Genomic DNA, 25,653 nt, shown 5'->3' on the forward strand with positions numbered 1-25,653 from the left:
AAGGAATGTTTTCTTTCAAAATCACCTCAGTCTGTGATATATGATATATCCGCGTCTTTGATCGGGAATAAAGGGCCAGTCCAATTTGAAACCAACTCATTCTCACACCACAACACAACTTACTAATCATGGATGTGATATGAAGAAGGGGATAAAAAAGCTTTGATTCTTTCTACTTCTTTTCAGACATGTTCAACCGTAAACAAGATGGCGTATATTTTCTATGCAACTTTATAAGCGTGTTGGAAATATACTATTACTACTACAGTACTATTATTACTGTTGCTACTATTAAGACAACTGCTGCTATCATTACTATTACTCATATTAATACTACTAATATTAATACTAATAGTACTACTGCAGCTACTAATAATAATATTACTACCACTAATGCCAGGCTGTACGTTAGTTAGCTTTTTTCAAAGTTTTTACCGTATTTTGCGGACTATAGAGCGCACCGGGATATAAGCCACACCCACTAAATTTTAGAAGAAAAAAGTATTTTGCCATATATTAGCCGCACCTGACTATAAGCTGCAGATATATACGCTGTGGAATGATTTATTTACACAGTAAGATTCTGTAAATGTTTAGTTACATACCTTAATTTTTTCCAAACGGTGTCTGTAACACGGCAGTAAAACGGCTGATCCAACAAAACAGAAGTCATCGTCATGGACCCACTAGCTGCGCAAGCTAGTTCTCCAATCAGCTAAACAGACTCAATAACTCCGCGGTGACGTTTTGGTGAATTTACGAAACTGAAACAATGCAAAAAGAATGCCATTGTAAGTTAATAATACTAACACAGACACTTGTAAACGTGTTAGCATATTAGCTAATGCTGATGACGCTAGCGTCAGTACGTTACGACAGCACGCACAAATATGCATGAAAACTCCCACAGACATCACACATGGGACGGTTTAGTAAGAAATAATTGTTTTAGTTGTATTGTAAAACGTACAAAAAAGTGATGAATGAAGAATCCATAAACGTTATGGACGGCTCGAAGACGGCACATGACGGTTGAAGGCTGAGTCCAAACAGCAATGAAGCACCTGCACTGAGCGAACTCGTCCAAAAGATAGCGTCATAGCACAAACAATAACACACAATTTCAATGTACTTACTTTGTTTTTTGTTTTTTAAACTATTTGCAATAAGGCCGTCAGCAAAGAAAAATCCATAAATTCGCCCCACCATTTTATAAACCGCAGGATTCAAAGCGTGGGGGGAAAAAAGTAGCGACTCATAGTCTGGAATTTCAATACTTGAGTCTTGCGCATCTTATTTTCCAGAGTTAGCTCAGTGCTTCTCAAAAAGTGGCGCAACCCCCCTCCCCCATGACTTGTCAAAAAATATTTGAGAGGCACCGGCTTTTGCATTTTATTTTGAAAGTCATCCTGTTGTGTGCTGTGGTTGTGAAAAGCATTGTGACGTGTATGTGGTCCGAAGGTTGCTGCGTTTCCACGGAGACGAGGTGAACGTTCACCGACAATAAGGAAGTGTGTGTGTGTGTTTGTGGTTAGTATCGAGGTGGCTGAGCAACACAAAGGTGTGTGTTGACGGTAAAGTTAAACGCGATGAAGTCGGAGGTGATAGTTGAGCTGGTCAAGTTCATCTTCCTGGTGATGAACTTCTTCATCCTGGTGAGTTCAACAAAATGCTCGCCCGTCCATCTTGCTGACCTTTGACCTGACCTTTGACCTCCACGTGCAGGCTGTGGGCACCAGCGTGGCCGCCTGTGGCGTTTGGATCCTGTTTGACTCCACAAGCTTCATCGGCGTCGTTTCTTCTTCCGGTACACGCTCGACACTCTCGAAGCGCACGTGTGTGTGTGTGTTGTATTTCTACCCTTCTTGAGACATCAACAAGGAAAAGTAGCTTCCATATGAGGACCGGTGAACAATTTAGGACATAAATCATGGTCCCAATACGGAAAACCATTGCATCTAATAGAGAATGTCTCATTTTTACCCCTGGTGGTGAAATCTATCTAAATTAGGGTGGTCCCAAAAAGGAGGGATTTTACAACTCGGTTTTAAAAGTGCTCCCCCTCTGGTCAACATATGTAATAGCAAGTGAGTGTAAGAAATTGAAATGCGGCCCTTTGGCCAAAATTAATAAAAATAAATAAATATGTATATAGAGACATACTGTAATAATTTGAAGTAAATAATGAAGATTAAAAACAAAAAATTACAAACAAAAAATGCAAAATTAACTAAAAGCAGTCTTTTTTTCCACAATGTCGACTTTTTTTTCATAAAATTGGGAACAATTTCTCATATTCTTTCTGTTTCTGTAAAATTGCAATATTTTCTCCTAAAATTATTACTTTTTTATGTAAAATTATTACTTTTTACTGCAAAATGGTGACATTTGTCATAAAATTCTGACTTGTATCACAATATTGCCTTTTTTTTTGTGACATTTTCAAAAATTAAGTAAAGTAAAATTCCGATTGTTATTTTAATATTGCCAAGATGTTTAAGTTTTCTTATAAAACTGACTTTTGTCGAGTAAAATGACTTTTCATAAAATTGCCAAAATTTAAAGCTTTTTCTTGTAAAATTGCGACTGTTAAGTAAAATTCCAACTTTTATCATAACATTGCACAAATGTTCAGTTTTTCTTGTAAAATTTTGACTTGCGTTGAGTAAAATGACGACTTTTATTATAATAATGCCAAAATTCTAAGTTTTTCTTGTGACATTGTGACATTTTTCTTGCGAAATTCCAACTCATTTTTCACAACAACCTTTTTTTATATTTGCATCGTACGTATATATTATTAATGTTGTAAATACACATCTTTATATATCTAGGGTGTGTAGGCATTTTTCGGAGGCCTCAAGAAGGTAACAAATACAAGAGTGTGTGTGTGTATATGTGTCCCCAGTGGGGCTACAGATGGTGGGGGCGGGGCTGCTGTTGATCGGCGGCCTGGCGGTGGCGTCCAGCGTGACGGGGTGTCTGGGAGCGCGCTGGGAAAAGAGACCTCTCCTGCTGGCTGTGAGTAAACATTGGTCATGTGACCCGCCGGCCGCACGCGTCCCAATACCTGCTGCGCTCTGTGCCAGTACGTGTGCATCCTGCTGCTGCTGCTCCTGGGTCAGCTGCTGCTCCTGCTGCTGCTCCTCCTCAACAAGCACTCGGTGAGCTTTCCACGCACACCACCATCAGAAGGCATGTTCAATTGAAATACCCAGAAACAGAAAAAGTCAACACTCAACACAACCTGCTCACTGAGCTTTGTAGATATAAAAAAACAACGTCCCATCCATATAAAAAAATTTGAAAATACAGCCATTTAAATCAATTGCAAAGCATGATGGGAAAAGAGCAAAACACTCTACACACTTATCCATGTTTGGCACATTTTAGCTGCTTGATATTTCTGATTGTTCACAAAACTTTAGGAAGGTGGAACAAAACAAGGTAGGAGTCCAACTTTCACCTACTCTTAATAACCAGTTATAGTAATGATCAATTATATATCCATTATATTAATATAATATGTATACAGACACACATATGGTTACTTTACATGCGGTCGGGTTTCGGCCCCTGGCCAAATTTTTTTTAGCCCCATGCGGCCCCCCAGTCAAAAAGTGTGGACACCCCTGCTTTATAGCCTGTACCACAAATAATTGACAATGATAATTACATTTATTTCAAACTGGAGCTTATGTTGGTCCTTCTGAACAAATCTTTTTTTTTTTTTTTTTACTAAAGTCTGTTTCCCTGTATGATTTTCAATTTGTATCATATTTGATACAGCCGGTCACAAAATATATTTTTTAAACAAACCAAAACAAAACGCAGTATCTATCATGTCATTTCCAAACCTAAAACGTCATCGTATTTCCCCAGCTGCTCCAGATCACTTGAATTCACTTTTTAAAAAAAAATCATTTTCAAAGCATCTTCAATGTTGTAATTATTTGCCATCTAAAAAAACGTACAAAAAGTCAACATCATTGTTTTTCTATGTGATTTATTTGTTTCTCTCATAAAAATCAAAAAGCTATAATTTTTTATTTAATTTTAATTATATAGTATATTTTACCTCTAAATATACCATATTGTGTAATATAAACATATTTATTTGAAATATTTAAAGACTGTATGTTGCTTTATAATGCAAGAAATGCAATAAAATGCCATTGACTAATTTAGAGTTGCATTACTTTTTGTACCTGCTGTTTCAAATTTGATACACATATTTTCAAAACAGTTTACTATAAAATTATATGAAATATAGTTAGCGTTAGTGTTAAGTACCAAAGTATTTGACTTTGCAATGTACAGCTGCATTATTAGCTGAAAACGTTAGCTTGCTAGCAGTTAGTATGTGTTAAGTACCAAGTTATTTGACTCTGAGGTGTACGGCGGCAAAATTAGCTAAAAACATTGATATGCTAACAGTTAGCATGTGTTAAGTACCAAAGTATTTGACTTTGATGTGTGTGGTTGCAATATTAACTGAAAACGTTAGCATGCTAACAGTTAGCATGTGTTAAGTACCAAGTTATTTGACTCTGAGGTGTACGGTGGCAAAATGAGCTAAAAACATTAATATGCTAACAGTTAGCATGTGTTAAGTGCCAAAGTATTTGACTTTGACGTGTGTGGTTGCAATATTAGCTGAAAACGTTAGCCTGCTAACAGTTATCATGTGTTAAATACCAAGGTTTTTGACTTAGAGGTGTACAGCGGCAAAATTAGCTAAAGTTTGTATGTGTAAAGTTAAAGTTAAGTTAAAGTACCAATGATTGTCACACACACACACACACACACTAGGTGTGGTGAAATTTGTCCTCTGCATTTGACCCATCCCCTTGATCACCCCCTGGGAGGTGAGGGAAGCAGTGGGCAGCAGCGGCGCCGCGCCCGGGAATCATTTGTGGTGATTTAACCCCCAATTCCAACCCTTGATGCTGAGTGCCAAGCAGGGAAGAATGCTGGTATGAGCATTTAAACATAACCCGTTAACTGCTGCCAATCAAATGGTGAATAAGATACTCTTTAGGGTTCATATGTTTGTAAATCTGACTGTGATGAAGTCAGTGCCTCACCAGTCATGAACCTCACCGCACGTCATTGGTATACATATATATATATACTATACATACTGTATATGTATATATACATATACACATATTAACATTTATACTGTTTATCTAAGGGCTGTCAAGTGATTGTTTTTAAATCAGATTAGTCACACTCTAGATCTGTGATTAACCAGATTATTTTTCTAGATTTTTTAAAATGTATTTTATATATATATCCATCCATCCTTTTTCTACCGCTTGTGTGTGTATATATATATATATATATATATATATATATATATATATATATATATATATAAAGAAGGGAAAAAAACATATATAAATCGCACTGGAGTATAAGTCGCATTTTTTGGGGAAATGTATTTGATAAAATCCAACACCAAGAATAGACATTTGAAAGGCAATTTAAAATAAATAAAGTATAGTGAACAACAGGCTGAATAAGTGTACGTTATATGAGGCATAAATAACCAACTGAGAAGGTGCCTGGTATGTTAACGTAACATATTATGGTAAGAGTCATTCATATATAACATATAGAACATTCTACACATTTACCAAACAATCTGTCACTCCTAATCGCTAAATCCCATAAAATCTTATACGTCTAGTCTCTTACGTGAATGAGCTGAATAATATTATTTGATATTTTACGGTAATGTGTTAATAATTTCACACATAAGTCGCTCCTGAGTATAAGTCGCACCCCCCGGTCAAACTATGAAAAAAAACTGCAACTTATTTTCCAAAAAATACGGTAATCATGGATGTGATATGAAGAAGGGGATAAATAAGCTTTGATTCTTCCTACTTCTTTTCGGACATGTTCAACCGTAAACAAGATGGCATTTATTTTCTATGCAACTTTATAAGCGTGTGGGAAATATACTATTACTACTACAGTACTATTATTATTGTTGCTACTATTATTAAGACAACTGCTGCTATCATTACTATTAATACTACTAATATTAATACTAATAGTACTACTACTGCAGCTACTAATAATACTAATAATAATAACTAATAATACTAATAACGTTAGTTACCTTTTTTCAAAGTTATTACCGTATTTTGCGGACTATAGAGCGCACTGGGATATAAGCCACACCCACTAAATTTTAGAAGAAAAAAGTATTTTGCCATGTATTCGCCGCACCTGACTATAAGCTGCAGATATATACGTTGTGAAATGATTTATTTACCTAGCACCTCCAAAACCCTCAAATCTAAACTCCAAACATCCCAGAACAAGCTAGTCAGATTACTTCTAGACCTCCACCCCAGATCCCACCTCACTCCTACCCACTTCTCCAAAGTGGGCTGGGTCAGGGTGGAGGACAGAGTAAAACAACTTGCACTGAGCCTAGTTTATAAAATCCGCTACACCTCCCTGATACCGAAGTACATGTCAAACTACTTCCATAACGTAAATGACCGCTATAACCACAACACCAGGGGAAGCTCCACTAACCACGTTAAACCCATATTCCGATCTAACAAAGGTCTAACTCATTCTCTTTCTATGTCACATCAATGTGGAATGCGCTCCCAACAGGTATAAAAGAAAGGGCATCTCTATCCTCCTTCAAAACCGCAATAAAAGTTCATCTCCAGGCAACTTCAACCCTAAACTAACACCCTCCCCGGATTGTTAATAATCAAATGTAAACAATCAAATTTAGATACTTTTTCTTATGCCTTCTGATCTCTCTCTCTCTCTCTCTCTCTCTATGTCCACTACTTGCTGTACATATCCTACCAAGTCAGACCTAAACGGTTTCAATATCCATTTCTCTGTTCTCAATTGTTGATGACTGATGATAACAACCAACCCCCCCCCCCCCCCCCCCCACCCCCGGATTGTAAATAATTCAATGTACCCTGATGATTATCTTGTGTGATGACTGTATTATGATGATAGTATATATCTGTATCATGAATCAATGCACCCCGACTTAAACAAGTTGAAAAACTTATTCGGGTGTTACCATTTAGTGGTCAATTGTACGGAATATGTACTTCACTGTGCAACCTACTCGTCTAGTCTCAATCAATCAATCAGTAAGATTCTGTAAATGTTTATTTACAGTTATTTCAGTCTGATCAATTATAATAAGATTTTTTTATGTGACGCAAAGAAATGTGTGTTGTGTTGTACCGTCTGCGTGTGTCCTGAGCAGATCGAGGAGCATGCCGACGCGGTGGTGAATGACATCATGCGCCGATATGACGGCGACAGTTACCAGGACCGACTACTGGACGACCTGCAGCGCCACGTCGGGTCACTTCCTGCTTGGCACTTCCAGACTCCACTGGTCCAGCTGTGCCTCAACGAGCGCTTTCTGCCAGCAGGGGGTGTGTTGCGGCCTGACGAGTCCGTCCGATTGGCTGCAGAATTCCTTTATCCAGACGCTCAACGCCAGCGCTACGCACGTGCTTCCTTGTTCCTGTTTCGGCTCGCATCAGAGCGCCTCCCCCTCGCCGTGGTGCACCCGGGTGGACGCCGTGCGCGACTTTGTACTGGGAAACCACACACACACTCAGGTATGCGCCACACCTGCTTGAGCAAACGCGAACAAACCTGTGAGAAGTTGCCCCCCCACCTTATCCAAATCTCCTCAAACATGTCCCAATCGTTTCTGCTGCAAAAAGTTGTTTTTTCCGTTCCATTTTTAAGTTATTAACATTTTATGGTAATTACGTGTTATTAATCATAACTAGACACCCCCCATCTATGTCTAAACATCCCCAAACTTGTCATATTCATTTGTGCAGCAAACATTTTTGTTTGTGCCGTCCTGGTTTTTAAGGTAACGTTTTAGGTTTTTTAGCGTGCGTGTAATAAATGTGTTATTATGCAGCATAACCATGTCAAAACCTACCTAAACTTGTCCCAATCGATTGTGCTACATTTGTGCTGCACTTTTATGTAATTAACATGTTATTAATCACAAGTAGACCCCCCTAACAATGTCAAAATCTCCCCAAAACTTCGCCCATTTATTTGTGTTACATTTGTGCTGAAAAATGTTAATTTTGCTGTTACGCTTTTAAGTTATTAACGTGTTATAGTGTTTATGTTAATGTGTTATTAATCAAAACTAGACACCACCCCCAACTATGTCAAATTTTTCCCACACTTGTCCCAATTGTTTGTGCAGAAAATGTTTTCGTTTGTGCCTTTCCAGTTTTTAACCTCTTAAGGCCCAATTAGCTGTTTGTTTACATCAGACCTGGGCATTCTGCGGCCTGCGGGCCACATCCGGCCCTTTGTACGTCCCTGTCCGGCCTGCGTGAGGCCAATCATAAATTACAAAATAAATTTAAAAAAGTATCTATGCCGAGTGTGCAATACAACGGTGCTGCTTTTGTTCTGAAAAGCGTTATTTTTATTACTTCCGTGTGGACGTATGCTCATGCGCGATTGTGAGTGAATGTGATCAGCGGCAATCACAAATTACAAAATACATTTAAAAAAACATCTATGTCATGCGTGCAATACAACTGTGCTGCTTTTTTTTTGAAAAGTGTTATTTATGGGCGTATGTCCGTGTGTAACCTGTGAGTGAAGGTGCACAGCGACAAGTGAGACGCTAAAAAGAGAAAAGTTGATGACGAATGGCGTGTTCTCAACAAGACATGGACTGCCAATTATTTCTTTACAGAAATTAAAGGTATAGCCGTGTGCTTAATTTGTGGTACACAGATTGCTGTGTTTAAAGAATATAGTGTAACGACCTGCTGAAGTTGATGTTGTGTTCTTTAGTTGCGGAAATGAGGAGTGAGGATAGACGTGCGTGTGGAAGGAACGAGATAAGTTGAGCTGTGTTAGTATAGGTTGCTCAATAAAAGTTTAAAAAGAGTGTCACACTTGGTGTGCACTTTTTCTGGACGCTACAATTGGTGTCAGAAGTAAAACTTTGCGCATACTGCCGCTGCTTGTGTGAATCCCGGACGTGAGCTCATCGCAAAGAGGGAGAGAGAGAGGGAGAAAGGAAGGAGAGAGGCAGCGTCTACAGGTGCAGCGCGCGCTGCTTGGCATGGGGGAATTCCGCCCTCAATGAAGACTCCCAGGTTTGATGGCAAGACGAACTGGGAGGCATTTCATCCCACTTCTGACACCAATTGTAGCGTCCAGAAGAAGTGCACACCAAGTCTGACGCTCTTTTTAAACTTTTATTGAGCAACCTATACTAACACAGCTCAACGTATCTCGTTCTTTCCACACGCACGTCTATCCTCACTCCTCATTTCCGCAACAGCAACGCTTCCTCCTTCTTCGCGAATCACCTTACAGGCGTGCTACGTTCACAACAAAGAGGATGCAGGATAAAGTGACAGAAATTGAAATGTTTGCATTGTAATATACATCAGGAAGTGTTGTGTAAGAAAGTGTTAAAAATAAAACCATCAAAAGCCATCTGCTTTTGTATAAAGATAGGTTAGGTTAAATGAAAATATTATTATTATTATTTATCTTGCGGTATATCAAAAATAATTTGAGCAAAATATAATTGAAATATTGTCAGTGTGGCCCTCCAGCAGTGCTCGGGTTGCTCATGCGGCCCCCGGTAAAAATTAATTGCCCACCCCTGGTTTTCATGCTTTGTTTTATTTCTCTTTGCTATTTGGACCCTAATTAGAATAAAAACTAAAAATAATCTTTGGATATGATGTACTTCGTCCATAAGTACACAAATGTGTACTTCATGTTTAGTGACTTATTTAGTAGTAATTGTTTAGTAATTTTTATTTTTACACTTTTTTTTCCAAATTCCATTGTATGTTATACTCTTCTGACACCACCAGATGGCAGTATAAGTGTCTATATGTCAGCATAAGACCCCAATTCAGTAGTGTACATAATTTTGGAAATAAGAGCTAAAAGGTGCTGTCCACGCATGTGGCCACTAAGCCTTTAGAGGTTAAAATAATATTTTATGGTTTATATGGTATTAACATGTCATTAATGTGTTATAATGTGTCAAAACCCTCCAAAACCTGTCCTAATGTTTGTACTGCAAATCTTTTTTTGTCAAACTAATTTAATTATGTTATTAACGAGTAATTTAAGTGTTATTAGTCATAACTAGAGTCCACCGCTCCACTATGTCAAAATCTCCCCAAAACCTGTCCCATTCATTTGTGCTACGTTTGTGCTGCAAAAATCGATCTATTATATTATTTATGTTATTAATGTTTTGTGAATCACCTGTGTGAAGTTGGGTCCACCTTGTCCACATCTTCCAAAACTTGTCCCAATCGTCTGTGCTGCAAAATGTTTTGTTTATGCCGTTACGGTTTTAAAGCGAACATTTTATGTGTTTTATGTAATTAAGTTGTAATTAACGTGTTATTACTCATAACTAGACCCACAATCTACCCAAAACTGTCCCGGTCGTTTGTGCTGCAAAATTTTCATTTGTGCCGTTACGTTTTTAAGTGATCATTTTATGAGTTTTATGTTATTAACGTGTAATTAACGTATTACTAATCATAACTAGAGCCCTTCCCCCCCAACTATGTCATGTCCGCCCTGAGATCGGTAGGTTGAGAGTTCAAACCCCGGCCGAGTCATACCAAAGACTATAAAAATGGGACCCATTACCTCCCTGCTTGGCACTCAGCATCAAGGGTTGGAATTGGGGGTTAAATCACCAAAAATGATTCCCGGGCGCAGCCACCGCTGCTGCTCACTGCTCCCCTCACCTCCCAGGGGGTGATCAAGGGTGATGGGTCAAATGCAGAGAATAATTTCGCCACACCTAGTGTGTGACAATCCTCCCCAAACTTTCCCCGTTTGTGCTACATTTGTTCTGCAATTTTTTTGGTCCAACATTATAATTGTTGTTATTAACGTGTAATTAATGTGTTATTAATCATAACTAGACCCCGCCCCACCCCTCCAACTATGTCAAAATCTCCCCAAACTTGTCTCAATTGTTGGTGCTATGTTTGAGCAGCAAACATTTTTGTTTGTGCCTTCCTGGTTTTTAAGTTATTAACGTGTAATTAATGTGTTATTATGCACAACCAGCCCTGCAACCATGTCAAAACCCTCCAAAACCTGTTCTAACTTTTGTGCACTTTTGTGCTGCAAATGTTTTTTGGTTTTTTTTCAAACTATTTTAACTTTTATGTTATTAACGAGTAATTTAAGTGTTATTAGTCAAAACGTGCCTTTCCAGTTTTAAAGTTAACATTTAATGGTTTATATGGTATTAATGTGTAATTAATGTGTTGTTACGCACAACCAAACTTTCAACAATGTCCAAACCTCCCAAAACCTGTCCCAATCGTTTGTGCTGCACATTTTTTTGTGTCGAACATTTACATTTTTATGTTGTTAACGAGTAATTAACGTGTTATTAATCGTAACTAGAGCCCCTCAACCCAATTATGTCAAAATCTCCCAAAACAACCGATTTGTTTGTTCTATGTTTGTGCTGCAAAAATCGTTAATTTAACTATTATAATTTTTTGTGAACCACCTGTGTGAAGTTGGGTCCACCTTGTCCAAATCTTCACAAACTTTTCCCAATCGTTTGTGCTCCAAAAAATGTTTGTGCAGTTACGGTTTTTACGTTAACATTTTAAATGTTTTGTTTAATTAACGTGTAATTAAATTAACTAGACCCCCCAAATATGTCAAAATCTCCCCAAACCTATCCCAATCGTTTGTGCAGCAAAAATGTTTGTTTGTTCCATTACATTTTTAAGTTAACATTTAGATTTGTATGTTATTAAAGTGTAATTAACATATTACACTTGTATGACAAAATCTCCAAAAACTGTCCCATTCATTTGTGCTGGTTCGCGCTGCAAAAATCGTTCCTCTAATTAGTATAATTTTTATGTTAACATTTTAACCTTTTATGGTTTTTATGGTATTAATGAGTTATTATGCATAACCATGTCAAAAACCTGTCCCAATCGTTTGTGCTGCAATTCTTTTGTCTATTATAGTTTTTATGTTATCGTGTAATTAACGTGTTAATAATTGTAACTAGACCCCTCCCCCCCAACTATGTCAAACTCTCCCCACAACTTGTCCCATTCATTTGTGCTGCAAAAAATGTGTCTAATTATTATAATTGTTAATATTTTATGGTATTAATGTTATTATGCATAACCACTCCTCCAACCATGTCAAAAAAACCCATAACCTGTCCCAATCGTTTTTGTCTATTATAGTTTTTTTGTTACTAACGTGTAATTAACGCGTTATTAATCATAACTAGCCACCCCCCCACCCCCAAACTATGTCAAACTCTCACCAAAACTTGTCTCCATTCATTTGTGCAACAAAAATCATTCATCTAACTATTCTAATTGTTATTTTATTCATGTTTTGTGATTCACTCCACTTTGGCCCAATATTGTGCTGGTTTGTTCTGCAAATGTATTTTATCTAACTCTTATAGTTTTTATGTTACTAACCAATTAGGATTCATAACCAAAACGTTAGTAACAAACTATAGTACGGTAGTAAGACCTAGGGTTGTACGGTATACCGGTATTAGTATAGTACCGCGACACTAATGAATCATTTTCTATACTGTCTCTTTTTGTCACGTCGTGACATTGCTGGTTTACGAACAGAGGAGCATGTTCGGCAGCGCACAAATACGGAGTACTTACAAGCAGACAAAGTGTGTAGACAGAAAATGGAGAACGGACGCATTTTGGCTTAAAAACTAATGATAAAGATAAAGTTATAACACTGAAACGCCCTCAGGAAGAGGTGCCTTAAGACATGGCTAGCTAGCTAGCCATGTCTCTAGCTAGCGGCAGAGGTGGGTAGAGTAGCCAGAAATTGTACTCAAGTAAGAGTACTGTTACTTTAGAGATTTATTACTCAAGTAAAAGTAAGGAGTAGTCACCCAAATATTTACTTGAGTAAAAGTAAAAAGTATGTTGTGAAAAAACTACTCAAGTACTGAGTAACTGATGAGTAACATACACACACATATCATATATATATATATATATATATATATATATATATATATATATATATATATATATATACACACACACATTTATTTATATATATATATATATATATATACAGTATATAATTTATATTTATTTATTTTGCCGTTTTTGTTTACATGTTAAAGGTGTTTTAATGAATATACATGCATGTTTAACACATATAGATTCCTTTCTTTCATGAAGACAAGAATATAAGTTGGTGTATTACCTGATTCTGATGACTTGCATTGATTGGAATCAGACAGTAGTGCTGATAGCGTCCACGTTTTCAAATGGAGGAGAAAAAAGTTCCTCCTTTCTGTCTAATACCACATGAAAGTGGTTGATTTTTGGCATCTTATTTGTCCAGCTTCCATATTCGTTTTTATACACTTTACAAGAAATACATTGGCGGCAAACTCCGTAGCTTGCTAGTTTGTTTGCGCTGGCTTTCGGAGACTCTTGTTTTGAAAGCGCAGGCGCGATGGAGCGGCACTTTTATTGTGAAGACAGGAACTGTGCAGTCAGTCTTTAGGCTTTTGACGGGATGTACGGTTGAAATAAAAGGGTCTTTTTTCCTTCACACTTTTGATTGATTGATTGAAACTTTTATTAGTATATTCCACAATACAGTATATATTCCGTACAATTGACCACTAAATGGTAACACCCCAATAAGTTTTTCAACTTGTTTAAGTCAGGTCATGTGACCGCCTGGCTCTGTTTGATTGGTCCAACGTCACCAGTGACTGCATCTGATTGGTGGAACGGAGTGAACGTCACCAGTGACTGTATTTGTTGAAACGCAGGCACTATGAAGGTCTGTCTGACAGACCAAAACAAACAAAGCGTGCATTAACAGATCGATAAAAAATAGTAGCGAGTAGCGAGCTGAATGTAGATAAAAGTAGCGGAGTAAAAGTAGCGTTTCTTCTCTATAAATATACTCAAGTAAAAGTAAAAGTATGTTGCAATAAAACTACTCTTAGAAGTACAATTTATCCCAAAAGTTACTCAAGTAGATGTAACGGAGTAAATGTAGCGCGTTACTACTCACCTCTGGCTAGCGGCTAACGTCCATCCGCCGTCAACAGTGTTTTAGCTACTTCTAAATCACTAATCCTGGTCTCCATGGCGACAAATAAAATATGTTTCTTACAAGTATCATCCCTGCAGGACGAGGAATAGCTAAACATGCTTCACTACACACTGTAGCTCACCGGCATCAAAATGTAAACAAATGGATCTACACCTAACATCCACTGTAATGATACCAAGTACAGTGGCGTATCTAGTCGATACTATGATTACGTCGATATTTTTGGGCATCACATCATCTTTTTTCGTTTAAAAAAAAATGTATATTATGTTTATAAAGTCAGGAAATATGTCCATGGACACATGAGGACTTTGAATATGACCAATGTATGATCCTGTAACGACTTGGTATCGGATCGATACCTAAATGTGTGGTATCATCCAAAACTAATGTAAAGTATCAAACAACAGAAGAATAAGTGATTATTACGTTTTAACAGAAGTGTAGATAGAACATGTTAAAAGAGAAAGTAAGCAGATATTAACAGTAAATGAACAAGTAGATTAATAATACATTTTCTACCATAATAATGTTGACAAAATAATAGAATGATAAATGACACAATATGTTACTGCATATGTCAGCAGACTAAATTAGGGGCCTTTGTTTGTTTACTTACTACTAAAAGACAAGTTGTCTAGTATGTTCATTATTTTATTTAAGGACAAACTTGCAATAAGAAACATGTTTAATGTACCCTAACATTTTTTTTAAATAAAGCCAATAATGACATTTTTTGTGGTCCCCCTTTATTTAGAAAAGTACCGAAAAGTATCGAAATAATTTTGGACAACACTAGTAAGACCACAAATATTTGCTGCACAAACCAATGGGAGCAGTTTGGGGAGATGTTGACATAGTTGAGGTCTAGCTACGACTAAAAACATGTCAATTACATGTTAAAACTTTAATAACTTACAAACTATAATAGTTAAAAATATTTTTGCAGCACAAACGATTGGGAGAAGTTTGGGGATATGGTTATGAATAATAACACGGTGATACAATAAAAACTAAGCTATAACTATAACACAAACTATACATTAAAAACCCATAAAAACTAATAGTTTCACCAAAAAAAAACAAATTGGACCAGTTTGGGGACATAGTAATGAATAACTCCTTAATTACATGTTAATAACTTAAAAACCATGGTACATAAAGACTAAATTATTATGGTTAGACCAAATATTTTTGCATCATAAACGAATAAGACAAGTTTGGGAAGATTTTGACATACCGGTAGTTAAGTTCTAGTTGTTAATTACACGTTAACATCAAACCCATAAAACGTTAACTTTAAAACTATTATAGTTAGACCAAACTTTTCGCAGCACAAATAATTTGGACACGTTTGGGGAGATTTGGACAAGGGGGAGTTTCTAAGGACGCTAACGCTAGGCTGCCCTTGGCGCGGCAGGGCTGCAGAGGGAAGCTCGGTGATTGGCTGCAGGAGAACACGGTGACCATAGTGGCCATGGACCTCACGCTGATGCTCACACAGGTACACACGCTTGTTGTGTGGTCAATGCCGGTTGCCATAGTGACACACCTCCCGTCAGGTCCTGCTGTTGGCGCTGGCGGCCAATCTGTACCTGGCGTTTGGCCAGAAGACGACCAATGAGATGGCAGCTATTGACCCCGCCCACCACAATCTTGAACCCTCCTAGTAGTTTTACATACAGTAATATACATAAATACAGTATAACACATAATATATAGGAGCAAATAAAGTGTTTCTCCTTCCGGCACGGTTGCGATTAATCACAAAAAGCTTTGCATTAATCATGTATTCACGCAGATTAATCACATTGTTGAATTTGACCACACATGCTTTCAATAGCAAGTTATCGATGCACATTCAAACAAAATACAACATTTAGATTTTGTTCAACCTTAAAGTGGTCATATTATATATTGTTTTAAAAGTCCCACTAAAATGATTGAGGACCCAAAAGTGTTTTTTTCCTTTACTTTCAATGCTTAAGTTTTTATTTGTACTTTAAAAAAAAAAGTTTTTAAATAGATAAATAAGTCATAACATTTATTTAGGTTTATTACTGGTTTTGAGCAAAGACCGTTTAAAAAAAAATCCCACTAAAGGTTCCAGGGATCCAAAAGGGTCCCCCTCATTAAAGTGTGAAAATAAGTCATTTATTAATATATAATATTTTTACTTTCAATGCTTAAATCTCTAGATCAACTTCAGATTTATCTGTTGATTATAAGTTTTTATTATGTTTTATGCCCTTTTTGTCATAGAAAACCTTATTTTTATGGCAAATACACAAAACATGCAATATTTTCCCCCCAAAAATGTCAAAGTGGAATATTTGCTGCAAAGTAATTGAAGCCTTAAATAGGTCAATAATTCACAATTGTTTTAATTCATTTTAATTTGTTTAAAACAAATGACATAAAAATCTAGAGATTTCAAAAGGGCCCCACTCATAAGTATTAAAAAATGGTCATACATTTTTTTGTTCAACTTGTAACACTTAAGTCTTTATTTTTAAATAGGTAAATAATTCATAACATTTATTTTGGTTTAGTATTGTTTTTGAGCAATGACAGTTAAAAAAAATCCTACTAAAAGGTCTCAGGAATCTAAATGGGTCCCACTAATAAGTTAAAAATAAGTCATATTATTTTTACTTTGAAAGCTTAAATCTCTATATCAACTTCAGATTAATCTGTTGATTATAAGTTTTTATTTTGTTTTATGCCCTTTTTGTCAAAGAAAACCTTATTTTTTTATGGCAAATACACAAAACATGCAATATTTCCCCCCCAAAAATGTCGTAGTTGTATATTTGATGTGAAGTAATCAACGCCTTAAATAGGTCAATAGTTCACTTTTTTTTTTTATTAATTTTTTGAAACAAATGACATTTAAAAAAAAAAAAAAGTCCCACTAGAGATTTCAAAAGGGCTCCACTCATAAGTATTTAAAAAATGGTCATACATTTTTTTGTTCAACTTTGAACACTTAAGTCTTTATTTTTTTGTTATTTTTAAATAGGTAATAAGGGTTCCACTAATAAGTTAAAAATAAGTCATATTATTTTTACTTTTAACGCTTAAATCTTTAGATCAACTTCAGATTTATTTGTTTATCAAAAGTGTTTTTTTTTTTTTTTGTTCTACGCCCTTTTTGTTAAAGAAAAATTAGTTTTTATGGCAAATGCAATATTTTTCCCTAACAAATATGTCAAAGTGGAATAATTGATGTGAAGTAATTTGAGCCCTAAATAGGTCAATAATTCATAAAAATATTGACTTTATTATTAAGAAATGCCGTTAAAAAAGTCCCACTAAAATGTTTTAATTTCCAAAAGAGCCCTACTCATAAATGGTCATACAATCACTTTTTTTAACTTTCCACGCTTAAGTCTATATATTTTATTTTTAAAAAGGTAAATAAGTCATAACATTAATTTTTGTTCATGTTTTTGAGCAATGACAGTCACACTAAAGGTCTCAGGGATCCAAAAGTGATCCACTCATAAAAATATTAAAAATAAGTAATCAATAAACATTATTTTTTACTTTAAACACTTGAATCTTTAGATCAACTTAAGATGTATTTGTTGATTATAGGTATTTCTTTTTTATGTTCTATTCCCTTTTTGTCAAAAAAAAAACTTTTAATGGCAAATACACAAAATGTTCTCCTATAAAATATGTCAGTGGAATATTTGATGTGAAGTCTTTGAAGCCTTAAGTAGTTAAATAATTCATAACATTGATTTTGATTCATTATTATTTCATAAAGTTTTTCTTTTTTAAATGCCCTTTTTGCCCCCCCAAAAATTGTGTAAAATGTATGCAATATTGCATTGATGAATATTTGATGTGAAGTAATTGAAGCCTTAAATAGCTTAAAAATTCATAATGATTTTTGATTCATTATTTTTTGAGCAATGACAGTTTTAAAGTAAAAAAAAACAGCCTGCAACAGCTTTGTTATTAGATTCCACATTACAACTTCTTATTGTTAAATTTCACTTGTTTGCTCTTTTATTCCACTTTTTATGTTTTTTGAAATAATACTGTAGAATCTGCCGTGGGCCGTTAAAAAAATTAGCTGCGGGCCGCAAGTGGCCCTCAGGCTGCAGTTTGGACACCACCCCTGTAATACAGTATGTGGATTCAATATTTGGATATCATACCACTGTACTCCTCTGGGGCGATAGTGAGCCACGTGTGCAAAACAACTATTGACGGAAAGAAAACTTGAGTAGGCGGGACTTCGACCGGCGACATCCTTGCATTGTGCCCCTTGATTGACAGATGGGATAGACTCCACCCCCTGATTTGTCACCAGGGTACACAACTCAATCATCACCCATCTGATCATTGATTATTGATCATGTTTTCTCTTATTGATTGGCAGGCATTATTGATACAGAAAAAAAAGTTTTTATTCCTGGAAGAACATTCCACGGTTTTCCTGCCGGCGAGTTTTTCTTGAAGTTGACCAGTTCAGTTGACCCGCTAATGTTGGCGCCGCTCGCCGACGTCACACGTGCACGTGCATCACGACTTGCGTTCGATGCTGGTAGAAGTCTTCCGGAAGTGTGTCTGAGATGTAAGAAAGCACACGCTGACAACATGCTAACACGCTAACAAAGGCCCGGGGGGTCACAGGTCGTACCGTTGCACCTGTAGCGCAGGTTGGACCAGATGATGTTTTCCTGGGAAAAGCACAAGACCCCGAGTCTCCCGCCTCTCATGGCGCTGTCAATCACCACGCCCGAGTCGGCCACCATGTTGCCGCCCTCAAAGAGACGAAGCCTGACGTGGCAAAAAACTACGGAGTCATATTTGTGCCTTCATTTTAAGGTCGCAAAGGCAGATTTGGCACAGCGTTAGGTTTGGAACCCATCAGAGAACTGGACACATTTCCGACGATCTGATTGGCTGTTTGGTCTCCAATTAGATCTTTATGCTCTAATATCGATCCTCAAATCAAAATATCCATACTTTAGTTAAGGGGTTTCCAAATTGAAGGGCCACGTACTGAAAAGTTATTGTGTCAGCTTTGTATTATAGGTGATAAAGTATATTATTAGATTTCTGCTTTTTTCATTACATACCATTGTTTTTGCTCTTTTTCTTACATTTGTATTGTTCCTTTCCCGTGTAAGAATAGAAATAATAATAATAATATGATGCATAACCTATTGTGTCAAAAATTCTACCTGTACAAACATATTAATGTTCAGTTACACATTTAACAGTGTTTATTATGGTTGTTGTAATTTTCTAAATAATTTTTAAGTTATTTTGTTTTTTATTAACAAACTAACTAAGTTTTGTTTATTTTACTGTAGGTATATTCTTTTATATTGAGATTTTTTTATTTATAAATTCATAGGTTAGTATTCTATTATTTTTTAATTACCTAACTTACACTTTGTTTATATTTTAAGTATATTTAGTTTGTATTTTGAGAGCTTCTAATATTTTCCAAATTAATTCAAGTCAGTATTTTTTTGTATTAACTAACTTACGCTTTCTTTATTTTAACTATATTTTATTTTTATTTTGAAAGTTTAACATTTTTCTAATTCATAGGTTAGTATTTTTTAAATTAACTAACTTAAATTTTGTTTATATATTAAGTATATTTTTATTTTGAGACCTAATATTTTTCTAATTAATTCATCAGTATTATTTTATTTTTTATTTATCTAACTAACTTAGCCTAACTTTGATTTATGTTTTAAGTATTTCATTTTTATTTTGAGAGCTTCTAATATTCTCCAAATTAATTCATAAGTTAGTATTTTTTTTAAATTAACTTACACTGTTTATATTTTAGGTATATTTTAGTTTTATTTTAAAGGGTTCTAATATTTTTGAAATTATTATTTTTTTATTAAACTAACTTAAACTTTGTTTATATTTTGAATTATTTTTTATTTTGAGAGGTTACATGTTTAAAATTAATTCATAAGTTTAAAATTAATTCATAAGTTAGTTAATTAAAAAAATACTAATTAACTTAAACTTTGTTTATATTTTAAAAATATTTTATTTTTAGATGTTAATGTTTATCATATTAATAAGTCAGTATTGTTTTTTTATTTTTTTATTAACTTACTTACACTTTGTTTATATTTTAAGAATATTAAATTTTTAGAGCGTCTGTTTATCAAATTAATAAGTCAGTATTTTAAAAATGTTTTGATTAACTAACTTACACTTTGTTTATATTTTAAGGACATCTAATGTTTTTCCAATTACTTAATGTAAGTCAGTATTTTATTTTTTTGATCAACTAACCAACTTACACCTTCGTTTATTTTATTTTGAGAGATTCTATTTTCCAAATTAATTCATAAGTTATTTTTATTTATTTTTTAATTTTGGCTTTGTTAATGTTTTGAGTATTTTTTTTTTCCATTTTAAGAGCTTCCAATATTTTTCAAATTAATGAATCAGTATTTTTATTTAACTAAGGTTTATATTTTAAGTAACTTAGGTTTATATTAGTATTTTTTTATTTTGAGAGCTTCTAATATTTTTCAAATTAATTTATAAGTTAGTTGTTTTTTTTAAAGGAACTAACTTAATCTTTGTTTATTTTATATTTTTAGAGCTTCTAATAGTATTATTTAGTTTTTGTATTAACTAATTTACGCTTTGTTTATATTTAACGTATTTTTTATTTTGAAAGTTTATATTTTTCAAATTTATTAAGTTAGTATTATTTTATTTTTTTAATAAACAAAATATAAACAAAGTTTAAGTTAGTTAAAACATATTACATTTTGAGAAATTGTAATATTTTTCAAATTAGTATTATTTTTTTATTAAACTAACTTAGACTTTGGTTTATATTTTAAGTATTTTTCATTTTGAGAGCTAATATTTTTCAAATTAATTCATGTGTTAGTATTATTTAAAAAAATTAACAAACATTTTTTATATTAAGTATTTTTTTATTTTTAGGACGTCTGTTTTTTAGTCAGTATTATTATTTTTGATTAACTAACAAACTAACACTTTTTTTATATTTTAAATATATTATATTTTATATACCGGTATATTTTATATTATATTATATTATATTTTTGCAGCACGGTGGAGGAGGGGTTAGTGCGTCTGCCTCACAATACGAAGGTCCTGAGTACCGTATTTTTCGGACTATAAGTCGAGGTTTTTTTCATAGTTTGGCCGTGGGTGCGACGTATACTCCGGAGCGACTTATGTGTGAAATTATTAACATATTACCGTAAAATACCAAATAATATTATTTATCTCATTCGCGTGAGCAACGAAGAAAATGTCCGCAATCGTCACACACACACACACACACACACACACACACACACACACACACACACACACACACACACACGTCAGCAATCGTCACTCACACGTCAACCAATAAGAATTCGGTGGGGGCGGGTCATGGCAGAAGTGCATTGTGGGTTTTGGAATGCTAACTGCTATATGCTATACGCTACTACCGGAGCTATTAAAATAGATCACAGCAACATTGGCGGTAACTTTTAAAAACTGAGAAGGACTGAACTAAAATGGCACCGAAAAGGAAATCATATACTGCAGATTACAAGCTGGACGTAGTGAAATATGCACCAGAAAACGGCGATCGAGCAGCAGAAAGAAAGGACGATAGCGGCGCATACCAGGAGCGACACCAAGGAGGAAGATTTCATCAGATTTTGCGATCGGGAGTGACAGATTGTTTGGTAAACGTTTAGCATGTTCTATATGTTATAGTTACTTGAATGACTCTTGCCATGATGTGTTGCGTTAACATACCAGGCACGTTCTCAGTTGGTTATTTATGCGTCATATGGCGTGCACTTATTCAGCCTGTTGTTCACTATTCTTTATTTATTTTAAATTGCCTTCTAATGTCCATTCTTGGTGTTGGATTTTATAAAATAAATTTCCCCCAAAAATGCGACTTATACTCCAGTGCGACCTATATGTGTTTTTTTTCTTCTTTATTGTGCATTTTCGGCCGGTGCGACTTATCGTCCAAAAAATACGGTAGTCTTGGGTTCAATCCCGGGCTCGGGATCTTTCTGTGTGGAGTTTGCATGTTCTCCCTGTGACTGCGTGGGTTCCCTCCGGGTATTCCGGCTTCCTCCCACTTCCAAAGACATGCACCTGGGGATAGGTTGATTGGCAACACTAAATTGGCCTTAGTGTGTGAATGTGAATGTTGTCTGTCTATCTGTGTTGGCCCTGCGATGAGGTGGCGACTTGTCCAGGGTGTACCCCGCCTTCCGCCCGATTGTAGCTGAGATAGGCTCCAGCGCCCCCGCGACCCCAAAGGGAATAAGCGGTAGAAAATGGATGGATGGATGGATAGTCCGCAATGTAACAAGCAATCTAATTGGAGACAAAACAGCCAATCAGAGCGTACATTTGTTCAGTTCCCCGATTGGTTCCCAAAACTTGGGCGAGCACACAGAAAATAGCTGACTGTGCTTAGTGGAGCGGTTGCGAGAGAGAGGAAGACGGGACTTAGGCGAGCACAGAAAGCAGAAATGATTGCTAAAATGCATAATCACATGCAGACACACTAATTAACACAACTTCTCCCAAAAAGCAGACATCGCTATGGAAGAAACTTAAAAAAGGTTGTAATATTGTGAAAAAAAGTTGTCATACAAAAACAAGAAAAATGTATCCAATTTTACAGGATTAAAGTTAACTATTGTCAAAGTCTTTTCTTTTCTTTTTTTTTTTTAACAAAAACGCAATATTGTGAGTAAAAAGTTTTTGCAAAAGAATTATGTGGAAATATTTTGGGAAAAAAAAGTTAAACATTTTAAAGAAAAAAGTATACCATTTTACATGATTAAAGTCAAATACATTGTGAAAAACTTGCAATAGTGAGAAGGTTTTAGACCAAAAAATTTCAGAATACTCTGAAAAATATATATATTTTAAAAGGCAAAATTATGTAATTTTACAAGATGAAAGTCAACTATACTATGAATTTTTTGGGGGGAAAAATGTGAGAAAAGGGTTATTTTACAAGAGTTGTGTAGAAATGTTTTCAAAAAAAGTAAACATTTTTTAAAGAAAAACGTATACCATTTACATGATGATAGTCAATTATTTTTTTTTTTTAGAAAAAAGTTGAAATATTGTGAGAAATGTTTTTTCAAAAAAAATTATGTAATTTTACAGAATGAAAGTCAAATATATTGTGAAAAAGTATTCTTTTAAAGAAAAAAGTTTGTAATATTGAGACAAAAAATAGAACTATGCATTGTAAGAATATTTTCAGACAAGTTTAAATTTTGCAACAAAATGTATGCCACTTTACATAAAGCATTGTGAAAAACATTGTGGAAAAAAAGCCTTTAACAAAAATATTTGGATGTTTTGTGAAAAAGTTGTCATTGGACAACAATTATTCATTGTAGGAATATTTTAAGAAAAAGGTTTGCTTTTTGCAGAAACAAAAACACTATCAAATAAACCGCTAACCTAAAAAGTCAATTACAGTTTTGCAAAAGGGCACTTGAATATGGACAACATAGTATTTCTAATGAGATTAGAGATCTTTACAGCTAATAGTACTTCCAGTCCAACAGCAACAAGACAACGCTCAAGAATACCCCTCCCCCTAATCTGAGCGTTCGAGTGGTCCACCACGATCTGATGTAATGGCTGAGTTTACAAAAGAAAAGTGGCTAAATGTCAGGCATTGAGTGGTAAATTTTAAACTCAGCATTTGGGCTGCGTCCTGGGAATCGCAGGGGGAGAAAGTAACCCTGGGAGTTCTAGTGTTAAGCACAAACAACCTTTATTTTTGCTCAAACATTTTTATTTTACACTTAAGTTTAATTTATTCTTATTTTGTGCTTGCAAAATAAATTGTTCTGTGCTCAAAATCTTCCTTTGCCACATCAAAATTAAGGCAGAAAGAGTAATGGACAGTTATAGGCCACACGAGGGTGCTCTCACCTGATGTAGCCCACCTGGGGGCGGTGGCTGAGCTGCCAGCGGTATGACGCCTTGTCCTTCCAGCCGACGTTCCTCGGATCTTTCCAGAGAAGCGTGGCCTCGCCAGTTGTGTCCCCCGTGTGCCACAGCGCATTCCTTAAGAACGGACCGGGTCCGGTACGAGACTTCACCACCTGCCACGCACGCACACCAACATTAAAGAAGTCTTTTTAAAGAAGCGCAAGATTAGGACCTGAGGACCTTCAGGTGCAAGGCGGCTGTGGCAAGGGCGTGGAAGGGCGTGGCCTGCCAGTATTCCTGCTGTGTCTGCTTCCACATGACGGCGTAGAAACTGGACGAGTCCTGGTAGGCAAAGACGAAGCCGGCGTAGTCGTCGTCTGTCACCGTGTTGACGTGGAACGTCCCCTCAAAGTCCACGCCGTTGAACGCCGTGTAGCCTGCCGACACACACACAAACGAGGTTCTGCTTCCTGGCGTCTCGCGTTAAGGGGGGTGGCCGGAAAGGCACGTACCGATGGCGAGACCCGGGTCACTGTTTGTGGTCTGGACAATCTCCATTCCCTACGCGTGCAATCGCCGGGGTTCAGAGGTCAGGATGCTGCCAAGGCGAACAATCGGGGCTCACCTGGTTTAGAACCACCCAGTTGGGGTCGATCTGGGTGTCACTCTCTGGGTCCAAGACGACCGTTTGGTAAGCCCGGAAGTCAGTCAATGTCACCTCGGCGCTCTCGGGACACGCGTCAACCGCATCCAAGACGCTGTCGTTGTCGAAGTCGTCCTCGCACACGTCCCCCACCCCGTTTACTGAGCACACACATGGGTCATGGAAACAGACACAAAGACAGGTGTGATAAAAGACAGGCGTGACAGAGACATGAAGACAGGTGTGATAGAGACGCGTAGACAGGTGTGATAGAAGACAGGTGTGACAGAGACGCGAAGACAGGTGTGATGGAAGACAGGTGTGATAGAGACACGAAGACAGGTGCGATAGAAGACAGAGACGCGAAGACAGGTGTGACAGAGGCGCGAAGACAGGTGTGATAGAGACGTGAAGACAGCTGTGATTAAAGACAAGTGTGATAGAGACGCGAGGACAGGTGTGATAGAGACATGAAGACAAGTGTGATAGAAGACAGGTATGATACAGACATGAAGACAGGTGTGATAGAAAACAGGTGTGATAGAGACACGAAGACGGATGTGATAGAAGACAGGTGTAATAGAGACGCAAAGACAGTTGTTATAGAGACGTGAAGACAGGTGTGATGGAGGCGCAAAGACAGGTGTGATAGAGACGCAATGACAGGTGTGATAGAAGATAGGTGTAATAGAGACGCGAAGACAGTTGTTATAGAGATGTGAAGACAGGTGTGATAGAGACACGAAGACGGATGTGATAGAAGACAGGTGTAATAGAGACGCAAAGACAGTTGTTATAGAGACGTGAAGACAGGTGTGATGGAGGCACGAAGACAGGTGTGATAGAGACGCAATGACAGGTGTGATAGAGACGCAATGACA

General features: G+C 36.1%; 2 protein-coding genes across 3 annotated transcripts in view; one reads left to right on the forward strand and one right to left on the reverse strand.

The window, feature by feature from the left end:
- The first annotated feature begins 1,229 nt into the window (after positions 1–1,229).
- LOC133621119 (CD82 antigen) lies at positions 1,230–15,912 on the forward strand. 2 transcript variants are annotated; one of them, XR_009817608.2, is made up of 8 exons: positions 1,230–1,655; positions 1,726–1,807; positions 2,909–3,021; positions 3,090–3,164; positions 7,268–7,363; positions 7,440–7,631; positions 15,565–15,667; positions 15,726–15,912. XR_009817608.2 is itself a non-coding variant. In XM_061982990.2 (8 exons), the coding sequence occupies exons 1-8, from the start codon at positions 1,590–1,592 to the stop codon at positions 15,831–15,833; spliced, it is 816 nt and encodes a 271-aa protein (XP_061838974.1). In that variant the 5' UTR covers positions 1,230–1,589; the 3' UTR covers positions 15,834–15,912. The 2 variants fall into 2 exon arrangements, 1 of the variants encoding a protein (XP_061838974.1); XM_061982990.2 differs by having other exon boundaries at positions 15,584–15,667.
- A 2,657-nt stretch (positions 15,913–18,569) lies between these two features.
- The window catches only part of thbs3a (thrombospondin 3a), a 38,946-nt gene continuing 31,862 nt past the window's right edge, over positions 18,570–25,653 (reverse strand). Inside the window, exons 18-23 of the mRNA XM_061982988.1 lie at positions 24,755–24,933; positions 24,642–24,690; positions 24,370–24,566; positions 24,130–24,302; positions 18,821–18,960; positions 18,570–18,747 (exon numbers count right to left, since the gene is read on the reverse strand). Of these exons, the coding sequence (XP_061838972.1) occupies positions 18,686–18,747; positions 18,821–18,960; positions 24,130–24,302; positions 24,370–24,566; positions 24,642–24,690; positions 24,755–24,933 (800 nt within the window). The 3' untranslated portion in view covers positions 18,570–18,685. The remainder of the gene's footprint in view (positions 18,748–18,820; positions 18,961–24,129; positions 24,303–24,369; positions 24,567–24,641; positions 24,691–24,754; positions 24,934–25,653) is intronic.

The sequence above is a fragment of the Nerophis lumbriciformis genome, linkage group LG21 (genome assembly GCF_033978685.3).
Source record: "Nerophis lumbriciformis linkage group LG21, RoL_Nlum_v2.1, whole genome shotgun sequence".
Lineage (NCBI taxonomy): Eukaryota > Metazoa > Chordata > Actinopteri > Syngnathiformes > Syngnathidae > Nerophis > Nerophis lumbriciformis.